This window comes from Acanthisitta chloris, unplaced genomic scaffold (genome assembly GCF_000695815.1).
Source record: "Acanthisitta chloris isolate BGI_N310 unplaced genomic scaffold, ASM69581v1 scaffold25625, whole genome shotgun sequence".
Lineage (NCBI taxonomy): Eukaryota > Metazoa > Chordata > Aves > Passeriformes > Acanthisittidae > Acanthisitta > Acanthisitta chloris.
The window spans coordinates 13330-34859 of NW_008675804.1; the positions used below are offsets into that span (position 1 = coordinate 13330).

The 21530-nt window shown below is 42.8% G+C and overlaps 1 protein-coding gene across 1 annotated transcript; it reads right to left on the reverse strand.

Moving 5' to 3' along the window:
- Positions 1–653: 653 nt before the first annotated feature.
- Positions 654–20402, reverse strand: RNF145 (ring finger protein 145; the record flags this gene model as incomplete). Its single annotated transcript, XM_009075900.1, has 9 exons — positions 654–1813; positions 1852–2296; positions 3818–4174; positions 4855–5002; positions 6882–7064; positions 8057–8197; positions 11753–11928; positions 15273–15508; positions 20311–20402. Coding segments are annotated over 8 exons (1777 nt in total), but the record flags the coding sequence as incomplete, so codon positions are not given.
- Between the last annotated feature and the right edge of the window lie 1128 nt (positions 20403–21530).

Below are 21530 nucleotides of genomic sequence, written 5' to 3' on the forward strand. Positions count from 1 at the left end.
GCATCCCACAACAGTTATGCCCAGAAAAACCCCCATTTCCTGCCTCCACACACTTCTAAGTGTGGCTGGAATGAAAACAGCCTAAATTATTGAGATTTAAAGCTTGGACACATACAAAACATCTTTTTGAGAAAGATTCAGTTCCACAGAAATGCAGGTATGAAGAGCAGGATTCAGACCACTCATTGATAGGAGTGAAGAGTTCACGAAAAATTTCTCAACACTTATTTTTCTCTTCCCCAAACACACTGAGCTGTTAATTAGAGCTTTGGAATGATCAGTGAAACATATAGTACATCCAAATTTCCAATGCAAGAAAACAGAATTGAGATAGAGAATCAGAGGATAGTGCAACTGATGTTCCCATCCTGTCAGGTGAGAAGGAAATAGGTTTGGGGTCTGTTTGGGGCTTGGTAGTGCAGGCACAGCCTCCAGGAGCCAATGTACCTTCGTGTTCTCCACTGCCCAAGAGCTGGTGGGAAGAACCAGGGGAGGTCCAGAGGTACCACCAGGACACACAGCACTGAAATGGAAATGGGGGAGAGCACATGCACAGGGAGTTCCACTGATCAGAGGCTACTACTGCAAAACAGCCTCTCAACACATAACTTAACTCATGGAATTTAGGTGCAAGAATCACATAACCAGGTGTAAAAATCTTCAAATGTAATTTATTAAGACATTCAGCTATGTCTGTCAGTCTACATCCAAATTTACTACTAAAAATAAAATAGTATCACATTTCACATTAGGAATACCGACTTTGAAAAACACTTGAGTCAAGCCTATCGTATAAATAAGTGACTAATTTCTCTTCATATCAAAATTCACATAAAAAAATTGCCTGCCCCCTACTCCCACCTATGCCCCCACCCCAGTCCCTTGTCCTACTTGAAGCCATGATGAATGTAAAAATTTAAGTATGGACATGTCCTTGTCAATGAAAAAAAAAGGTGCAAACCTATTAACAGCTTTAAAAGTGGCATTTGCGGAGTCTGATCATACACAATAATGTACTCATTCCCAAAGTGCAAATATCGCCAGAGTTTAATACTGTTTTAATTCAGCTGCAAGGATTAAACATTACACAGCACAGTACTGCAAGGACTCTATCCGTGCCCTAAAACTCATCCCACTTTCCTCCCACACATGGTAGCAGAGATCAAAGTGTTCATTAGAGCTTTAGTTTACTTCATGCAGCCCAGACTGTGCCCATGGTTAGCAAAAGTTTCATATACATCAAAATATTGACGACTCCATCATAAAAGTCAAGAGTCACTATAGATTACATGAATTCAAATGCAACTGCCCCACCAAGAACACCCAAAGCATACACAGGACGTATTAAGAGTGCTTCCATCTTTTGGTACAATCACTGCTGTTACATCTGTTGATTTTTGCTCACGTGCCATAAAAAAATGCTGTCAGCAATCAAAGCTGCACGTCAGAGACTGGCAACTCATGGCCTTTAACCTCAGGACCCTGGGACATGGCTGTATGCAACACCCTCTTCCAGACCAAAACCAAACCAGGGTTGTGTCTGTCTGGCTACAGCCTCTCACAGACCTCTCGCTCCTCTCACCCCTCACCTACGTCTTGAAAACACTCTCACTGCAATTTATTGCCAGACATCCTTCCTATGCCCACAGTTCAGAGAGCTTCTGGAGTCATCTCTACTACATCTCACTGGAGTTACCACTACCAAGCAGCCCATAAAAATCAGCATGGGAGATTACATTTTTGACCAGCTTTAATAGCTACACTTCTTTCACAGCTGTGGAAGGACTGGTTTTCTTCTGAGTCAAACGTGGATCTCTGAAATGTGTTTGCTCCCGCGTCATCCTCAGTCACCTCAGAGCTGGACACAAATGCCCAGATCTTGGGCAGGACACCCCTCTGGGGCTGCAAGCAGTTCTGCAGCACAAGCTGCTCCCTGGCTGGTCTCACAGGGGCCTGTGTCACTGTCCATGCTGTGAGACCCTCCCGGATGGGCAGAGGCCTCCGGGCTGTCGTGTCCATCAGCAGCCTGTCCCTTGTCCCTGCTCGGGCTGTCTCTCACACTTGGCCTATTGTCACAGTCAACACCAGGAGGCTCAGCTGCATCTCCAGGCCTGGTGTTTCGCTCTGCGCTAGGATTTGGCTGCTGCACTGGCTCTGGTCCCAGTCCTGGTATCTGTGAAGGGCTCTTCAGTTGGCAGTGGCACAGAGGGCAGGTTTCTTGCACATACAGCCATTTTTTAAGACAACCCGCATGAAAAAAATGGCTACATGGTGTGATTACAGCAGTTTTCATATCCTGAAAGGCACAAAAAAAGAAAGATGTTATTTGTCATCCCATTCTTTTCCTCTCAGCTCACATATCTAATGAGTACACCAGCCACAGAGCAGTCAGAAGCAGTCCACAGGCAAGGCAGAGAATGTTCCTTCCTTGACACCAACAAGCCTCCGTAAGAGGAGTAGCTGTGGGGGCTCAGCCTGGACAAAAGGAGCCTCAGGGGAGACCTTATCACTCTCTACAACTCCCTGAAAGGAGCCTGTAGCCAGGTGGGGGTCAGGCTCTTCTCCCAAGCAACTAGCGACAGGACAAGAGGAAATGGTCTCAAGCTGCACCAGGGCAGGGTCAGGTTGGACATGTGGAAGAATTTCTTCACTGGAAGGATGGTCAGGCATTGGAACAGACTGTCCAGGGAGGTGGTGGAGTCACCAACCCTGGAGGTGTTCAGGAAATGACTGGACATGGCAGTCTAGTTGACAAGGCAGTGATGGGTCACAGGTTGGATGTGATGATCTGAGATGTCTTTTCCGACCTTAATGATTCTATGATACACATACAATTCCAACACATACTGGGTCTGGATTTTTGTATTATAGGCATTAGAAATTAGGCAAAAAAACCTTTGTTTATATAGTAATATTAAATACAACCTTTTCAGGATGAGAGTCACAGGGTTAGTTGGCTCAAGAAACAATTGTGCAAGTCAAAACAGGACACTTGTAGATACAACACATAACAACAACACACCAGAAATGAAGTAACACCCTGAACTCTGTCAGCTGAGACCCACGTGGTACTAGTCTGGTGTTTAAAAACACACAAGTCATAAAAGTCATTCAATCTGGCAGTTTTACTCTTCAGAGAATTTATATCAGGTTTGGAGTCAATCCAATTGCACTCTAACTGCACACCCCTAATCTTACTGCAATTCTTTCACTGTCACACAACTACAATTTCTATCCAAGAGTTAAGAGACTCTGGAGCTAGAAGTGTGATAAATATATTACTTTCAGTGTTAATGTCTAAGGTCCCTACATCTGCTGGGTTATGTCAGCAAGACCCTTAACCTTTTGCTAATTAGGTTTCTGTTACAAAACTGACATAGCACATGAAGCAGTGATGTCTGGAGAGACTGAGCTGCTTCTACAGAACAATAACAAATCAGCTACTGAGGACACATTATCTTTCATTAACAAAATCTTCCACTAATGCAGAAAGGGCACGTTTGCTGCTATTACTGAGACCAGCTCAAGCCAAACATGAGAGGTGTCAAAGCAGCTCAAAGACACAGTTTGTTGTGTAACTGGAGAAAAACAAGTGACAGTTTAAACACATCCAAGCTATCCATTCATAAAACTATCTCAGTAACAGCATTCCAACCCAACTTACACAAAGCAGAAAACTGGGTAATTCCAGTAACTTACTGAGCACAGTATTATTCATCAAACGTAGCTCAAGTAACTGTTTTACTAGTTGCAGACTGAACTCGACAGTCTGAAGAGATTTTAATTCAAGCCAATCACTGGACACTTCCATTCTTACCTGGTAGCAGATGGCACAGATATCATTGTGTTGCTCCAACTGCTCTTTGGTGGCCACGGGTAGCGATTTGATCTTATTCACAGCGTCTCTGCGAAGAAGGAAACTTTTCCAGCCCAGCTGTGCCCTCAGCCACACGTTGTAATAGGAGTGGATGAAGATGATGACAGAGCCCATCACAGTCCACTCCCCAAAGATGGTCTCGGAGACGCCGTACGCCACCACGCACAGCGCGACCAGGAACTCCAGCAGTCGGTAAGTGCCGTTTACGTAATAAATCACATCATCCATGTTTTCCACTGGTTCTTTCCTGAACTCCTCCACCATAAACAAAACATAAATGAAGAGTGTCCCGAGCACCTGTAACACAGTGCAAGACCATGAAGTCAGCATTCAGTTCTGAACTGGAGCTAGAGTTGTTCAGCATGGCACATCAAGCTCTGTCCACACATCACCCCCAAAGTGGACAGAGGGCAGGCAAGCCCCAAAGTAGTAAAATTGTTGCTGAACTTTCTGACAAAAAAAAGTCACTTTCATGCAGAACATTTAAGCTTGCTCTCAAGTACTTTCCCTTCTGTGCTTCCCTGATGCAGAACACAGCTGAGTTGATTAAACAAAAGTGCTGAGCATCATGAGGGGCAATTTTATAGATTTAATAATTAAAAACTCAAGTTATAACAACTACTCATAGTACAAAACATTTCCTGTATTTACACTACTGTGTTTTGAACATCAAATTGCTTTCAGAGAGCTATAGCTAAGTAACAACCCATACATGAGTACTCTGGGAAAAAACCTTTTTACTATGATAGTTACACCCTCAGAAGCTTTCTGGCTTTACACTTGGAATAGACTTCCATTCACCTCTGTTCTCAGCCTGCCCCAAGAGTTCCTTAGCCTTAGATACAGGATAAAGAAAGACATTTTATATCCTCTCTTGCAATTCTGCCCTTCTATCATCTCTGTTCTTTTCTCGTCATCCCCCCTTAGAGTAAGAGGATCACAGTTAATGCAGGGCTTCACAGGGCTAATGTTCTTACCTGAAGAGAGGTTAGAATACTGCTGGAGATAATGATCAGCAGCCAGAAATCCATGTGGAAAAACTGACAAATCATGTAGGCCATGTACGCAGGGAACACGAGTAAGAACAGACAGAGGCTGACAGCTCGGAAGTGCTTCCACAGGCTCCTGCAAACAACACAATAGGGTTTTATTTTTCAAGTCAGATTCGAGCCCTGCAATAAGAATAGCTGACTGCTGGATGTAGGCACGTCAGATGTTTGCTCAAGGCTTTAACTTGTTGAAAGGAGTTTCTATTTCACTTGGGCACAGTCTCATTCCCAGCTTGCACACAGGCCCACGACAGCTATGGAAAGTTCCCTCTCGTCTGACCTTTGCTGTTTTCAATCAAAAGACAAAGATTATGGACAAAATTTCACCTACAGTAATTGCCATAATGGATCAAGTCAGTGGTTAGACAAATGAAGTACCAGAGATACTGAATGTTTCAGATGAAAGCCCATTAAAATAAATTATTAAACATGTAACTGTTTGTACAGTTCTCTAAATAAACAATTATATAATTCTTGCAGCTCTTATGCATCTTTTTGCTAATATATGTGGGGCAGAGCTATTTCCTTTCATCACAAGCTTTAACCTTGCTGCCTTTAAAAGTACATTCCCCAACTCAAGGATGACAAAAGAAATGCAGCAGGAGCTGAACATTCATCTCTGCCAGTCCTTACGCTGCTCTTGCCATTTACTTCTTCCTAATCTCCTCCCCAACCTAACCACACCATCAATCTTTTTACACTCACCCATTTGTGAAGGCTTTCAGAATACCTCCAGTAATTTACTGTACTACCTCTACTTGTTCCTCAGGTTGGATTTTAACCTCATTTAGCTCCGGAAATGAGGTACAGACAAAGTGAAAGTACTGGGGGGACAGGACAGCAGCACAAACTGCTTCATTTAATACAGTCTGAAGAAACATCAGAGCTCTACTGGAAGGTTTGCAATCCTGTGTCTGTGGGTGAGGGAGAAAAGGAGAGCTGAAGTGGAATTTATCCTGATCCTAGCTGATTTAGAACTGCCTGGGAGATTTGGCAGAGGGGTTAAAACTCACTGTCACCACAGACTGCTTGTTTAAGCTGGGCTGATGCTCATATCCTGGCTCTACTCCCTTTTCCTCTGTTGCTATATTGGAAGCTAAGGTTGCTGCAGGCACAACACACTGGCTACAAGTAGCCTCTAAGCTAAACAAACTCTCTACACATAAACAAACCTTTGCTGTTCATTTCTTCACTTACAGATTACAGAAAGGGAAAAGACAAGAACAATTAACAAGGATACAAACAGAGAACACCAGATACCACCAATCCAGCTCTCCAAAACACAAATTAAACTGAACAATCCCACATGATCAGAACATGTGGGACACTAATGAAAACCTTCCACCTCTTTCTTTGTGCCAGTAAACCCTATCATTTTGGGATCACAGCCTCACCAAAAAAAAAAAAATAGGTTTTACAGTATCTAACACAAGGTCACTCCTAGAAACTTCCCACCCTCCACAGCTGTGTGAGACCACTGCTTTAGAGGGAAACCCACCCAGCTGCAGAGGAGGTTAGGAAAAACAATTCTGCAAATCCACACAATGGAGTGTGGGTGGGGAGAGCACAGTCCTGGATTTGCTTAACTGAGACCACAGCACACTGACACTCTTGCTAAGGAGAGTAACCAGTGAGCAGTGTTACACAGGGAGTGGGCAGACACAGCTGCAGGGCAGTGTGGTCTCGCACAGTCTGGATGGACACAGTCCTGAGCAGGAGCAGCTGACCAAAGTCCCTCCATGTTTGCCAGCACAGAGCACGGAGAAAACTATTAGTGTGTGTCCTTGAGGTAGTAAGAGAGAGAGGGAAAAGCTACAGAATATAAGACTAGAAATGAAAACAGCATACAGAAAAAACAGGGTAACTTTACAAGCTACTAAAAGCCATCAATTACTAGTTTATCACCTCCTAAAAGAGCATTGAGTAACTTTCAGTTTAGGAAAATAGTCTCTTACTTGTCCCTCGAGGCGCCCAATGCCAAGACAATGGGATCAGCAATTTCCAGCATGGACTGAAGTATGGATGCCACCACAATGAAAAGAATAATACTGAGCAGGAACGCCCGATGCACAACTTGGAGCTCAATCAAACCTGTCTGCACAGCCAGGATCAGGAGGGTGACTCCTTCTGTCATTCCCCTGCAGATCAACACAGTCAAAGGGACAAACAATCACATCTGGTTCAAAAGTACATCTAGAAACACCAGGAAATAAGCTCCTGTTTCTATCACAGCCTTTCAAACGTCACTGGTTTTAGGTTTCACTGATGTCCCTGCTAAGGCTTTAACCAGAGAGGGAAGTTTTCAGAAACACTGAAGTGCTGGGGTTAGGAATTAGCAGATTTCAGAACCGGGTCCTGACTAGCAGTGTGTGGGCTTACATCCACCTCAGACACCACAAAATCCAGCTGTCCTCTTCTTTTTGGCTTGGAACATCAGACTGACTTTACTACCTCTGAGGATCACCAATTGAAATCACTATTTGACACAGTTAATGACATATAACCAAAAGATGCTACTCCTGGGCAGCCCCAATTTATACCATTTTTGCTTCTACCTCTTGAAATCCAAAATGTACCTTTTTTTTGCATATGATCTGAACTTTCTATAGAGTTAAGGGCTGGAGTAACTGAGAAAGGCATTGCCAGATCTAAGATGCCAATTTCATATCAGATAAGTTGGAACAGGCAGTATCTGTATTTTGGCTCTTTCCCAGAGTAATTTACAAGCAATTCATACAGTGCTGTGTTTTAAGCCTCATCGATTAGTAATGCTTCATACATGGCTAGAGGGCAGAGGAGGAAAGGGAAATATGAAGTGTTTACATTATACAAGCATGTCAACGTTTTTCAGTGACTCATGAAAACGAAATCATTAAGACAATCAAACTGTGCAAGTCTAAATCTCAACTAGCAGCCCCGAATCTGTTACAGAAATGAACCACCTCCCAAATAGTCTGTGACAAGTATTTTCACCTTAAAGCCTTTGAATGCACACACAGATTGGCATACAAAAAGCCTGTCAAGGATACCCAAGAGTTCAAAAGTTAAAAAACTGCAATGCCACTTGTATAATTCTGTATGAATCTCTTTTTTTTTCCTTTATAGACCCTAGGTACAACGAAGCAGTTACCTGTTCATGGCAGGATCATTCATGAATGCTCGGTAACCCTGCAAGTAAAACTTGCAGAGAGTCAAAACTCCCAGAGCCACAAAAGAGACTGTGAAGACCAAGCCCAGCAGCGAGTAGGGAGTGCTACAGCATTCGGCAATACTGGGAGGAGAGTGGGAAAAAGAGACAAAAAGAAAAGGTTGATCAATTAAAAGCAATGTGATGAGCTCTCCTCTTGTCCTGTTAACTGCACAAGTTGGTTTTAAGGCAAAATTGGATGGGTTTAAGGAAAATATTACAAGCTCCACACCGGCATTAAACCCTTTGATAAAAGAAAAAAGATGAGATGTATTCCATTACTGCTTTCCAAGTCATAAGCTCATCGCAGCTCCAGCTGAGCTGCACCATCCCTGCGGTGCCCCCAGCTCGGTGCCACACGGTGGCACTGTCCTGCTGGCGTTGGGAGCCACAGGCAATTCCACGGCCACCACGCACCCAGCACACCTGCTGACATTGCAGCCAGCCCCACAAACACTCAGCTAAAGCAGATGGGTTCACTAAGGCACGTTCCCCTTGTACCCAGGATAATGCAAACAAACAGCAAACTAATCAATCCTGTTGGGAGACTGGGGGCTTTTTTGGCAGTGTTCACATCAGGTTCCAGCAGGCAACACCTGTATTTCAAAGGGCTGAGCCAGAAGCAGCAGAATAAGACAGTGAATACTCTCCCTCAGCAGCTTCTTCCCCTCTTTTGCTCCACCAGTGGAGTCGCAAAGATTGAGACCCCAGACTACATCTGGCAATGCTGAGAACAGCTGCATCACTTCAGCTCCCTCACCTTCAGGCTGCTCTTCCACCAGTCCTGGCACCGGGATATTTGGAGCAGCCCAAGGCTCAGAGTTTTGGGTCCCAAAACACTGTACTGCCATGGCAAGGGGGATGCAGTGCACTGTGTGCACCAATGCCAGGTAAAGACACAGCTGTCAGCCAGGGATTACACAGATGTAAAAATTCTTACATACATAATCCAAGGTATACACTGACACCTTCGTTCATTTGAAAAATAAAAATTAAAAAATCTTCATTCATTCCTCAGCACAATCTTATGAGAGCTATGACCATGGTCAAAAACATGCTTAATGAACCATCTGACAAGTGCAGTAGGTCAGTGCTCTGACCACAGAGTTTTGAGGAAGCATATGCTTCAAAAATGAACAAAGATCATCCAAGAGACATTCACATTTTGTCTCTTTTAGTGACTACTTAAACCAGAAACCTCTTTTGAAAGCAATTCACAGCAGAAAATGTTGATGTGTTTACATATACTATTTACAATGCTTCTGGTAAACCTCCAAATTCTGTTTAGCAAGGCAAGGGGGGTTGGAAAAGCTTTTAAATGTTCCTGCAGGTCAAGGTCAGGAGAAACACAGGATTTAAAGCAGATATTTCTGTAGGATATTTGAGGAACTTTAAGTTTTGCTTTAAAATAAATTATCAGAAATCAAGAATTCTGGCTTTCCTGGCTGATGTCCAATGCCTTTTTGTCAGAGTAGTTTCAGGACTCTATTCTTAAACTTATTTCCAGATGATCTACTATGCAACAGTCCCAGAGGAGCTTATGAGCTCAAAGAGAAGCCTGGAGAGCTTTACTATGTTTATGTGTCAAGCAAAAGTTTATAAATTGTCCCAAAGAGCTGAACTCTTCATGGCTTCTCAAAATTCACACCAGTTACAAAGCCATGGAAAAGATTCTGAGAGGAACAACAAGGACAATGAAAGGTACAGAACAGTTTTAAAGAGCAAACAGGCAACAAGAGCTTCCCAGAACAGCCTTAGGCTGCTCTCAGTTTTAAAGAAAATGGTTTGGTCTCCCTGTCTCCTCCCCAACACATGAAATGATGGGAACTGAATGAAACTATAAGGATTCAAACAACTCAAATGGATTTTTCATCATACAGACCAAGCTAAGCTATGAAACCTTTTGCCTCAGGATCTTTCAAATTAATCAAGTGTACATGGGTTAAAGGGCAGAAAGCACAAACTGATGGAAGTTTTTTGAGGGTTACTGAGGTAGTTATTAACCACATCTAGCTAATGCAGCCTGACAGCTGAAGCTGGATATGGGATTGGATGAGTACTAGGAAGTGTCCTGTTTGTCACATTATGTGTGGGTGTCCTTCCAGGTACCCATTTACAGGCTCTGCCAGAAACTGGATACCAGGCAAGATTGGTATCTGGTCTGACCCAGTACAGCCTCTGACCTTATGAAAGTCAGACACAGCTGTTGTGCACATCCCAAATGCTCTCACCTGAATTCCAGCCTCACTGTTTTAAGCAATCATTACACTTACAGGGCACAGATGCAGAATTCCCTCACTTTCATGGAAAAGCACATCTTTTCTTCCACTTTGTTAAACAGCCAGGACCACATTGCTACCTGACCTGACAAGGTACTTCGGCTCCCTCCTAAGGGGGCAGAGACTGTTGGTGGCACTACTGGAGTTCATGTTCTTGAGATGAGTAAGTGTTTACAATTTTTCCACTGTGACAGAGCTGAGAACACTGAGAACATTTACAGAGTTGCTCTGTATTTTTCCAGTTGCAGGGAGAACTTCAGAGGTCAACTGGTATTTCTTCACTCATAGATCATTCATGCAAGTCTGCAAAGCAAGTTCCCTGTTCTGCCGCAGACAGGAGAAGCATAACCATCTGGTGTAGGAATAAGCTCACAAGGAAAAGGATTTTTTCCCCCACCTCTGCTAAGTGCAGTACTCTATTGGAACAAAATTAACACTGCAGCAGAGATGAACAGGAAGAAAAACTTCAGGCAACAACCGTTTAGTTAACAACCAGGTAACATGTCCGTGCCTTTGCATAATGCAGTGTGACGCTGTCAGCAATTTCAATACTATATGCAATAAAATCCTTGGCATTTCTCCTAAATGGTAACTAATTTTGACAGCTTACACTGTGGCACCATAGACAGATACACACAGGGAGGCAGAAATAAGCTCAGCAATTGGAAAATCTGAATGGAAAAACTGTAGTGATGAACAAGTTACTACTCAGAGCAGAACTAAGGATGTTTGGTCCCTGAAGACTATGTCCTATGTTACCTGTGCATGTGTTCAGACAACTGTTAACTCTTTTCTCTCCTTCCCAGTACAACACTATAGATATAACATTATTTGCCTAACTCAGCTCCTGCAACACTCCCAGCTCCCCTCTGCCCTACACTCCTGCTCCCTTTTGTGTGTGAAGACAGGAAAGTACAGAGGTTCCAGCCAGGAGAATCCCTCAAATGTTGCCTTTCAGTAGCAGCATCACCACAGGCCTCTCTCCTTTATCTTATAACCTTTACCCTTTATAAAACTTTAAAACCTATAAAACTTGTAAGTTTTTACAAAGCTTTTAGGAATTTGGTATCTTTCCAATCTTTACACATGTGGACCCGAGCTCTAATTATATCTCTTCCCTCCTCAAAGAACAATTTTGCTTTCTTTGGGAATTCACAGTTCTACTCATGTTGAGTGTTCTGAATGGGATTCATTCCTCTGAAGGACAAGCTTAACAGGGTTTATATACATGGTTGCTGCAGTAAGAACAAATATTTGTTGGGTATCCAAGTGCAATATACATATCTCTGGAAAAACATCAATATTCATTTACAGAAGACAGTCCAGACACAAAACCAGCTACTGCAGACTAGTCAATTACCTGGTCAAGAAGAGGAAGAGGAGCCTCTCTCTGGAGGCAGGCTGGTCCCGTGTGCTGAAATAGGAATAGATCTGAAGAGCAAATAAGACAAGCCAAAACACCATGAAAAGCACTGGGACAACCAGCTGGTTCCACAGAGACATTCCCAACGCCAGGAGACCATACACCTCCACCACCTGGGCAAGACACAAAAAAGAAGTTTGTTGTTGAGTCACAGCCCCTGGAATTTGATAATGAAAGGACAGACAATGATGTTTAATATTTCTTTAATAAGTTTAGGTGTTGAGGCACTGGAACAGGTTGCCTAGAGAGACTGTGGACCTCCCATCCCTGTCAGTGTTCAAGGCCAGAGGGATGAGGACTGTGCCTCCAGTTCATACCAATCCCTCAGACCCTTTGGCCCAGCTTAAGTCACAGCAATGTTGTTTTCTCTGTAGCTACAGCAAAGTCACTGCACACACTAGACACTGAAATGAGCCACACCACTCCAGCACAGTAAATCTGCTTTGCTGACCTGTTTTTAAGGAAAAACTTAATACTTCAGACATTTTATCTTGAAGTATCTCAGAAAGAACAGGTACCCAAGCCACCAAGTGTTTTGAAATTCATGCTGAAGGGTTAGTTCAGAAGACTATGAAGTTCAAATTACTTCTTTTGTACTGCAAAAACTAAGTTACAGTGCAGTCCTAGCTGGACTTAATACAAAAGGAAATCACTCATAACTACTAACTCCTCATCACCTGCTTCCCACAGTGACATACAAGCCACAAAGGCAAGCAAATTTCAGCAAATGCTAAAAAATCTGCCTACTTAGTCTTCCATGACAAACATGAGGGATCTTACACTTACGGGACCTGCTGCAGTATGTGTTGGGACTGATGGACAGCAATATGCTGCTGGCAAGGATGCAGTGCCAAGCTCCTGTGCTTAGCTTTGCACACAGACTTGTGAAGGAAGTGCACCTGCCCTGGGGAGACTCCCCTGGCCTGGGACCAATGCAAGCAATCCTATGCAGCTCCTGGCACAGTGCTCCACCACATCAGTAAAGGGTCATGCTATGCTCATAATGTAGATTCATGACCATGAGTCATTCCTGGCATCTTCTGCTGTAAACAGGCAGCCAAGCTTCTGGGCCTGCTTTTAAATCATACCATTAGGCACAGTCTGATATACACACAGACAGAAATTGCTGCCTTGGTCCACCTGTTAGGGCTGTCTGAGGAAACGCTCCTGGTGTCTAACAGTGTTCACCAAAACTGCAATCAAATCTGGTCTAAAATAGCATTGAACTCATGAACACCAGGATGAAGGCCTCACTGAAAACTGCTGCACAAAGTTGTAGTGATAGAAATATAATCTGGAAAATATTCCAGACAGAACAGCAATACCCTCCTCTGTAATATGCACACTAAGCTTGATTTGTAGCAGAGTTGCAACCAGTTACACAAACACACTACCAGCCAATGCTTTTTTCTGCTCTGTCTCAGGAGCACAGGCAAAGAGCAACAACCTCTTAAAAAAGCCTGTTTTCCTATATATCTTACTCACACACAATTTTTCATTCCAACTCTCTTTCTACACCATGCATTTAGAAAAGCAGCATACAACACTCTTAGAAACCTAGTGCCACATCATAAAGTTTCTGCCACTTTTTCTGTACTCCCAGTGGAAAGAAACTTTATGCCCTCTGCATAAAAAGTCAGGAGAGAGAGTATGATCAGTGTCCAAAGGCCAAGTACAAGGAATAATTCTCTCTCCTGATTATAACACTGTAATACAGCCTGGCTTGGAAAGACTTGAAACACTGGGGTGGGGCAGGAGGGAGAGAAGCAATCCTAGGGATGAGGAGGAGACTTGGGAGCAGCAATATTTAGACTACAATTCTGACAAACAAAACAAAATCAGCAAGGAACAACTATTTCCCCCCTCAACCTGGAATGTGTTTTCAGTTAAAACATTTATAAAATGTTGAAGTGTTTTAAACAAAAGTGTCCAATGAAAAATAGATACAGGTCTCAAAATCACATCCAACCTGAATTTTATTTCAGGAAGCTGAACTGTGCATCCACTCATGCACATGTGAAATGGAAGTGCTGGTTCCAACCTGATGTAAGGCTTTGAGCTGTACAAAGATCTGCAACTGATTTACCCCAAAGGTTACCAATCTCATAAACAGTAAGTATGATTTTCCTATTCTCACTGGAAAACAAGGATAATGAAGCTTTGTCAGTTAGAACCTGAATTAGATTTTAATCAGCAAATCTACAGGCCAGGGGAGGTTTAGGTTGGATATTTGGAAAAATTTCTGTCCCGAAAGGGTCGTCAAGCACTGGCACAGCTGCCCAGGGAAGTGGTGGAGTCACCATCCCTGAAGGGATTTAAAAGACTAAATGTGACACTTAGGGATATGTTTTACTGGTGGCCTTGGCGGTGCTGCGTTAACAGTTGGACTTGATCTCAGAGCTTTTTTCCAACCTAATGGATTCTGTGACCCAATGGACAAGGTCAGACCATGCTAGGTGCTGTACAAAGAAGGACAATCCTGCTCTAAAGACCAACTATATACAAAATAAATAAGCAGACAGCAATGATCAACATGACAGGCTGAGACCTTGGCACACCAGGCACCTACTGCTGCCAAGTTTTTGTTTGCATATGACAGACATGACAACAAATAGGACTTTTTAAGAAAGCTTCGAAAGAGCCAAACAAGTTAGTTTTCAGACTGCTTCTTGACTGAAGAGCAGAAGACAAAAAAACAGTGTCTTGGTTTGAAAAAATGCAGCCAGTGGCTATAGCTGAAACAGTGAATCAGTCAAAAGTCAAGCAAGCATCAACCATTATATACTGAAATATACAGAAGGATGCATACACATATATGAGGTGTGATGTTTCTGCAGCACTGAGAATGTATCTTTTCAACTAAACACATATCAGATGTTAAAGCATTAACAAAATGGACACATGCCAGATCAGTCTCCTCTGTTTCAGCCAACTTTTGTTCAAGGTCTCAGCAATGCCACAGACCTTCTAAATCACTGTGCAAGTCACAAGTCACTAAGTCAGTGATTATTACAGTCCAAATCAGCTTCAGTGTTGCTCACTATTTAACACTACTGCAATTACCAACACTTTTCATACAGAAAGCACTTCTTGAAGTGAACAGCTATGATAATGAATGCACAGGCATTACTTTGCTCACTTAATGAGGCCATAAATAAATTGCATTCTGCCACAATCTTATCTTTTAGCCTGGATTTGGGAAGGAATAATCAAAATCCAAGCAAAGTGGACATGCTCAGCTGGCATGGCTCAGTGTAATTCAGGCTAATATCTTAACTTCTCAGCCATACAAAGCTATCATAAATTAAAAAGAGAAGATGCTATGGATAGGAGCACACTTAGTTGGCTAAGAAAGTATGAGTTAGTACACACAGGTGCACAAGATAGTTGAAGTATTGTTTTATTTCTTTCCTGCAAAAAAGGCTCAGGCCAAGGCAAGTTACATTCCCTGTCTTACCTGGACAAGCTCTCTGTATGCAGATTTTGCCAAGTTATAAGGCACCAGAAGATTTGATGCCAGAAAGTAGAGAACTTCCAAACCAGTGAAAATCATGGCGAATTTGTTAATGATGACGATGGTTTCCAGCGGGACGAGGCAGAGCCGTGCCAGGAGAGGGAGCATGTGCGCAGAGAACAGCCAGATCTGCTTGGTTTTCATGACGCAGGAGCAGAGCGTACACACCACCAGCTGCCCTGGAAACGCGACACAGCATTTCAGAATCAAGCTGATTATCCCCTTCAGGAAAAAGCGTATTTTAATACGTTATCTTTCCAGAACACAGTTATCAACATCCAGCATATTATGATGGTTTTAACTAGAACATATCTGTTACGAAACCAGGCTCCTCTGTGGCTTTGGCTGGGTCACAAAGTTACCCTTTGCGAACTGTGCACAGTGCATGCTTTCACTTCACAGATTAGTGAGCTGTAAACCCCAAACACATGCAGAATCAGATTAATATGAAGTACCAGGAATAAATCATACAGAGGATAACCCAACAAGTCATCCCTCTTTTTCCTCACCATCCCCAGCTCAGCTGAAATCCCATCGCTATCCATATCCACAGCAGTAGCTTTCCTGAAGCTCAGCTATACTACTTAAACAAAAAGAAAAAAAAGAAGAAAAAAAAAAAAAAAAAAGGGAAAAAAAAAAAAAAGGCAATCAAAGGTCCCAAATGGCTTTTAGAGCAATAATATTTATACTGTCAAGAAGAATTACTGGCCAAGAACAGCAATAGGAGAACAGCCAGGTCAGCAGCTGAGACTTCAATAATTTCATAATGCCCCGAGGCAGTTGCTTAAAATTATCACTGAAGCTTGCAAGTGACAGATAATTAACAACTAAATTCTCTTTAATAGATGGCAGGGACACGGGCACATCTACCCCACACTCAAGAGATATGGAGGGTGGTATTTCTAGAGCAGACACCAGCATAACTGCTCCCATCAGAGTCACTGGAAGTTGTATCCTTGATCCTAGAAATGCACACTGCTGGGATAAGACCTCGTTTTGAAGTAAGGTAAAAGTTTACTGCATATTATTTCACCATCTCTGTTAGCTTATAGCCAAAAGCCACAATATGTGGTACTAAACCCACTCATTGCCCTGTTTTGGAACTACCTCAACTGATGTTTGCATTTCCCAACTCTCCCTGAAACCAGGAGCTAGCCTTAGGAAAACACAGGAACCAAATCAGGGCTGGTAACATCTCTAGGTCAGCACGAACTCCATGTGCTCACATAAGCTCACTGACCTTGTAAGCCCTTCTGGATGGGTTGGGGAGGAAAGCTGCCAGAGGAGAAACAGCAGTAGAAAGGTTTTGCTTTCATTCTGCTTGGCTTCCCTACCTAGAGAAGACTTCTGCTTTCAAAATAACTGCAACTGAGCTGAAAGCAAACTCTAATCTCCACTACTTAAGCATACAAAGTTCTCCTTCCTTCACACTGTCCTCTTTCAAGTGGAATTCCTACTGTCAGTTTGCTGGGAGTATTTTTGAATTAGCTGATGTCTTTTCAGCACAAGCACCCTTGCTCTCAGCAAGGCACTATCAGCACACTGGGGCTTATAAGCCTCAGAGAAAGTTACTCTACTCATCTTTTTAGACGTTCAGCAGACTCCAGCTCTGAAGCATTCTCCCTCTGCTTTGTTGTTCTCTGCCCACACACACGTTGCTACAACCCTATTTAAGACACCACCAGCACACTGCTGTGCTGTAATATTCAGGAGCCCTGCAGTCAGCTTGCAAGGATTTCTGCAACTCATGGTAACTAAGGCAACCCAGCTTCACACACAGAGGACACAAACAGCAGCATCCAATATGCTCTTCAGGATTTAGTAGGAGTGTCGTCATCTGGAATAAAATACTGCGACAGCATCACGTAAAACAATCCAGTGCTCCTTGGGATGCCTCTGGAGCTCTCTGATCACAGAACAGCACCTCTGGGTTCAGTCTCATCTCAGTAAACAGCAAAATCTGCTTTCCTCCAACAGCCACGTGGTGAGTGTTAGTCACCCCTCCTCAACTCTGACCTCCCTTCTTTTTTGTTTAAACACCCATCAAAAGTTACTTGCCATGGGAAGGAGAGCTGTACACACCACTGAAAGAAATACATGGAACACTTTCTCTGGAGGTCCCTATCTCCTTCTGAAGTGTGCACCTTGTCAATTTTCAGCCTCTTCAGAAAGGGCCTGAATGTCTCCAATGGCGCTTTTAGTGATGGTACTTCCCATTTTGAACCGCAGTAGCAGCACCTTCATTGAGAACAGCCAATCTCTCTCTGCAGTAAATCAGTTTATCTCTGGGTGGGGCTGTACAGTGTTGGTCATTAACATCACACAGCAGGATCAGCCAGAGAAATTAGTCTGGACCTTGTATCAAATCATAAAACGTTTTTAACACTAGCTATCTGCTAAGACTATCAAATCCAGGTGAATGTTTGCACCCTGTAAACTGAAATGCTGCAGACTGAAAACTGCCAGACACAGCTAATGAACTCAAGGCTGGAATCCCTCTGCAAGACACCAACCAGTTTCCTCTGCTGGGATATGAGGCAATAAGGAAGAAATCTATTGTGTTAAGTTCCTGCCCATTCTTTTCCTTTCCCCAAACCTCCCCAAATACATTAAACACTGCTGACAGGTAGCCAAAGCCTCCCAGCTCGGAAGCTAATGGAAAATGTGCATCAAGAAAGCCTATGCAGCACAGCCACTGTACAAGCCACTTGGAGTAGGGAAATGTCTTTATTTCATTCACAGCTCTAGAAAGCTCATGTTAACAAACTCCTTGGCTACATCATGGACAGTTACTTGGAAAACAGGGTATCCTAAAGTTAATATATAACCCCAGTACTGTGCACAAAAGAAGCAAGTCTTCATGGCAGCATCATTTCCAACGCCATGGAGTAGCTTTGTAATGTTCTCAACTGATGCACTCCCAAATTGGCAGAAGTCATCCAAGGGGCTGTCTCCAAAGACATTCATTTCTTCCACCCAGCACTTGGGAACGTATTATTATCCCTAGTCAACAGTCACCAGACTGAGTTAGATGCAGGGGGAAGAAATGACTATGAGAGCCCATTCAAAAAGTACTAATGAATAAAAGCACTGACAAAGATGAAAGTTGTGAACCAGGTGGTGCAATGTACATCATCGCCTTAATGCTGACCAGAACTTTTAGGAACCAGAGCTGTACCAGTAGCACCATTATTCCCTCATGCACCTGCTTCAGTGCCTTTGTCAGCAGTGCTGCAGCACAGCAGTCTGGCAGAACATGTGAGAACAAGATGGAGCAAAGCACCTGTACATTCATTGTGCTGCAGAGATGACACTGCTCAGTGCAGTGCACTCCTGAGACTGCACTGAATAAACACTCTTGTGGGCAACAAATCTGACAAAACATTTCGTATTTATACAAAGCATGTCAAGCCTCATAGCTCACTTTCACAGGTCTTCCCCAAAGCTGATCTCCTGCCATCAAGACCAAAATGACACTTTCAAGTTGGCTTTACAAGAATAGGGAAGATCAAAAAATAGGGATACTAAGTGTGTCAACACACACAGATGTGCTAGTACACACAATTACAATAAGGGAACACTTTAGTCTGACACTCAGTACAACCCAAACCTATCTTGGATGAAAACACTATGTTTTTCTCACTTATTTTTAATCCTGATGCAGCACAGTGGGTTTGACTCTCGGTTCAGTTGCTGTCTGAGTGTTACCAAATGACACATTTCCTCCTGATCTCCTCCTGTCCAGGCCTGCCTGATGCTTTGAGAAGCTCTCTGAGGGATTCTGCTTTACCATGGGGCCCTGCATTGCACCTGAGGGCGATTCAGAGGACTAATTACAAACACTTTCTCATAGAAACATGCAAAAAGCTTTAGTTGTACTTTCCTGTCATTTGACAAGACAGCAAAATCTATCTAGAAATTCACAAGAGAGAAGAAACTATATCTAAATACTATTTCCTTGAAAATTACCAATGTTATTGCTATAAAAACTACTAAAAGCAAAGACAAATGCCACATTTGAAAGTAGGGATGCAGGCAAACAAGAGATGTGTATATTCTGGCAGAGCTAACATACTGTAAAGTAGTAAACTCATTTCTATGTGCCAGTAGCAGCTGCAAGTAAACAGAAAGCAGCTGAGTTTTGCCAACGGTACGTGGCTGTCAATAATCTGATGAAAACCATAGATCTTAGGGAAAGGAATTAAAGAAGATTTTTCTTCCAAGCTTGTCTCAGGCTTAATTTTAAAATACACATGGTGTGTGTGTTTCAATATCCTCTCAGGAGAACATATGGTATGGTGTAGCAACCTTAACGCTGAATTTATTCTCTTCCAGTCAAGGTTCAGAGGGTAAGAAAACAGTCTAGGCAGTCCAATTCTTTGGGATTTATCTGGGATTTTTAGGTAGAGAAGCCATCTCTGCCATTAATCAAAACGTCGTTTTGACTTGTTATTCCCTTACCTCTTATTAGAAATATCCCTGGGACTCCATAAAACACCAAACCAGTATCCTGTAGTCCCATGCACACACCCACAAATATATTGCACCAGCTTTGTTTAAGAAAATGACAGTGTTCAGCTATAAGGCCAATAAAGATTAATGCATGTACAATACCTGAATTGACAAAACCAATACAAATACATGTTAATATTGAAATTTCTACAGGACTTTCCACATAAATATCATTATAGACAATCCAGTTGTCCTGAATCAGACTGCAAATCTGAGAGTAACATAGAAGCAGAGCAAGACAAACAGGCCTAGAAAATATATCAAAGCTGCAAGTGTGGGGGTATTGGTAATCAGTGGCACAGAAAAAGTCAGGCAGGATACAGCTATCCTCCCATGCCTCTTGCATGTTAATAAGAACCACAGATACTAACAGTAATAATGAGAAACCAAGAGGAAAAACATGCACAGGTTTCAGTGAAGAGAATCAGGCAGAGCTTTCTCCTGCATCCTTAATATTTCAAGCACTTACCTACTAAAGCAGTCATGAAACGATTCATAGAGAGAGGCTCCAAGTACATTGGTCCTTCATAGCCTGATTCCAACTCACTCCTCACATAATCCCTAAAAAAAAAAAAAAAAGAAACCCACAAACTATTATGATCCATCTGATCAGACGAGAAGCAATTTATTCATTCCACACATATGTAACTTCAGTGTATGTCACAGTCAATTAACTAAATTACAAAAAGCAATATTAGCACTACTGTCACAGCAGCTTCACTGATGGAAGGATCCAACTGAGGCATGACTTAGGCGAGAGCAGTATTATCTGTAATTAGACTCACTGGCAGAGCTGTAAAGATCCTTTGGGACGTCCAAGCTGTTCTTCAGAGCGTGGCCTCAAACTGCTTATTGACAAAGCCTCTTAAGCACCATTCCATTTTTAAGCATCCTTATTAAGTGTTCTTCTTCCTAACAATAATTTCTTTTCCCACCAGCTCCATGTGAAAAGAAAACCTGAGAGCTTGACAGAGAGGTCTTCCAATTTAATGTTTATAGTATTTTGCACCTAACAAGTTCTTTGCATTGAATTACAAAAGAGGTCTGAAGAAAAAGCGACAGTCATGGGCTACAGCCAGGAACAGAGCTGCTATGTATCCCTCTTCCCCAGTATGATTTCAAAGTTCAGTTCTATCCTGGGAAATTTGGGGGACCAACTGGACACTCTCAAACTGACAGACTGCTATTGGCAGACACAGTAAGCCTGAAAACCAAACAGGGCATTTGTAATTTCCCTCAGAAAAGGTTGCTGGGAGGGTGAAACCAAAGTGAAAGAAAGGTAAGAACCTGAAGACACTGTGCATTTTCCTGCTGTTGATGATCATCCATGGGTTCTGCCCTCAAGCAGGTTAACACACATTACAGCAACGGAACTCAAATATGAACCTTACACTAAGAGTAAACATTTTGCACTTTGAGAAGGTGATCCTGGAACAGCACAACAGGAATTCTCCAGTGGCTCCTTAATCCCCTGCCACGAGACAGCAGGCAATACTCCTGACATTTCCTACCCAGACCTCGAGCTCATTTTTCTGCCTTGCCCCATGACTTTCCATCTCCCCTGCGGGTTGACTGCAGTTCCACCCTTTTTAGGACACCACCAGCTCTAGCATCAGCAGCATGACTAAACCTGTGCTTGGATCTGGCTGATCCTGTGCAGTCATTCATGTCTACCTGCATCACATCCCA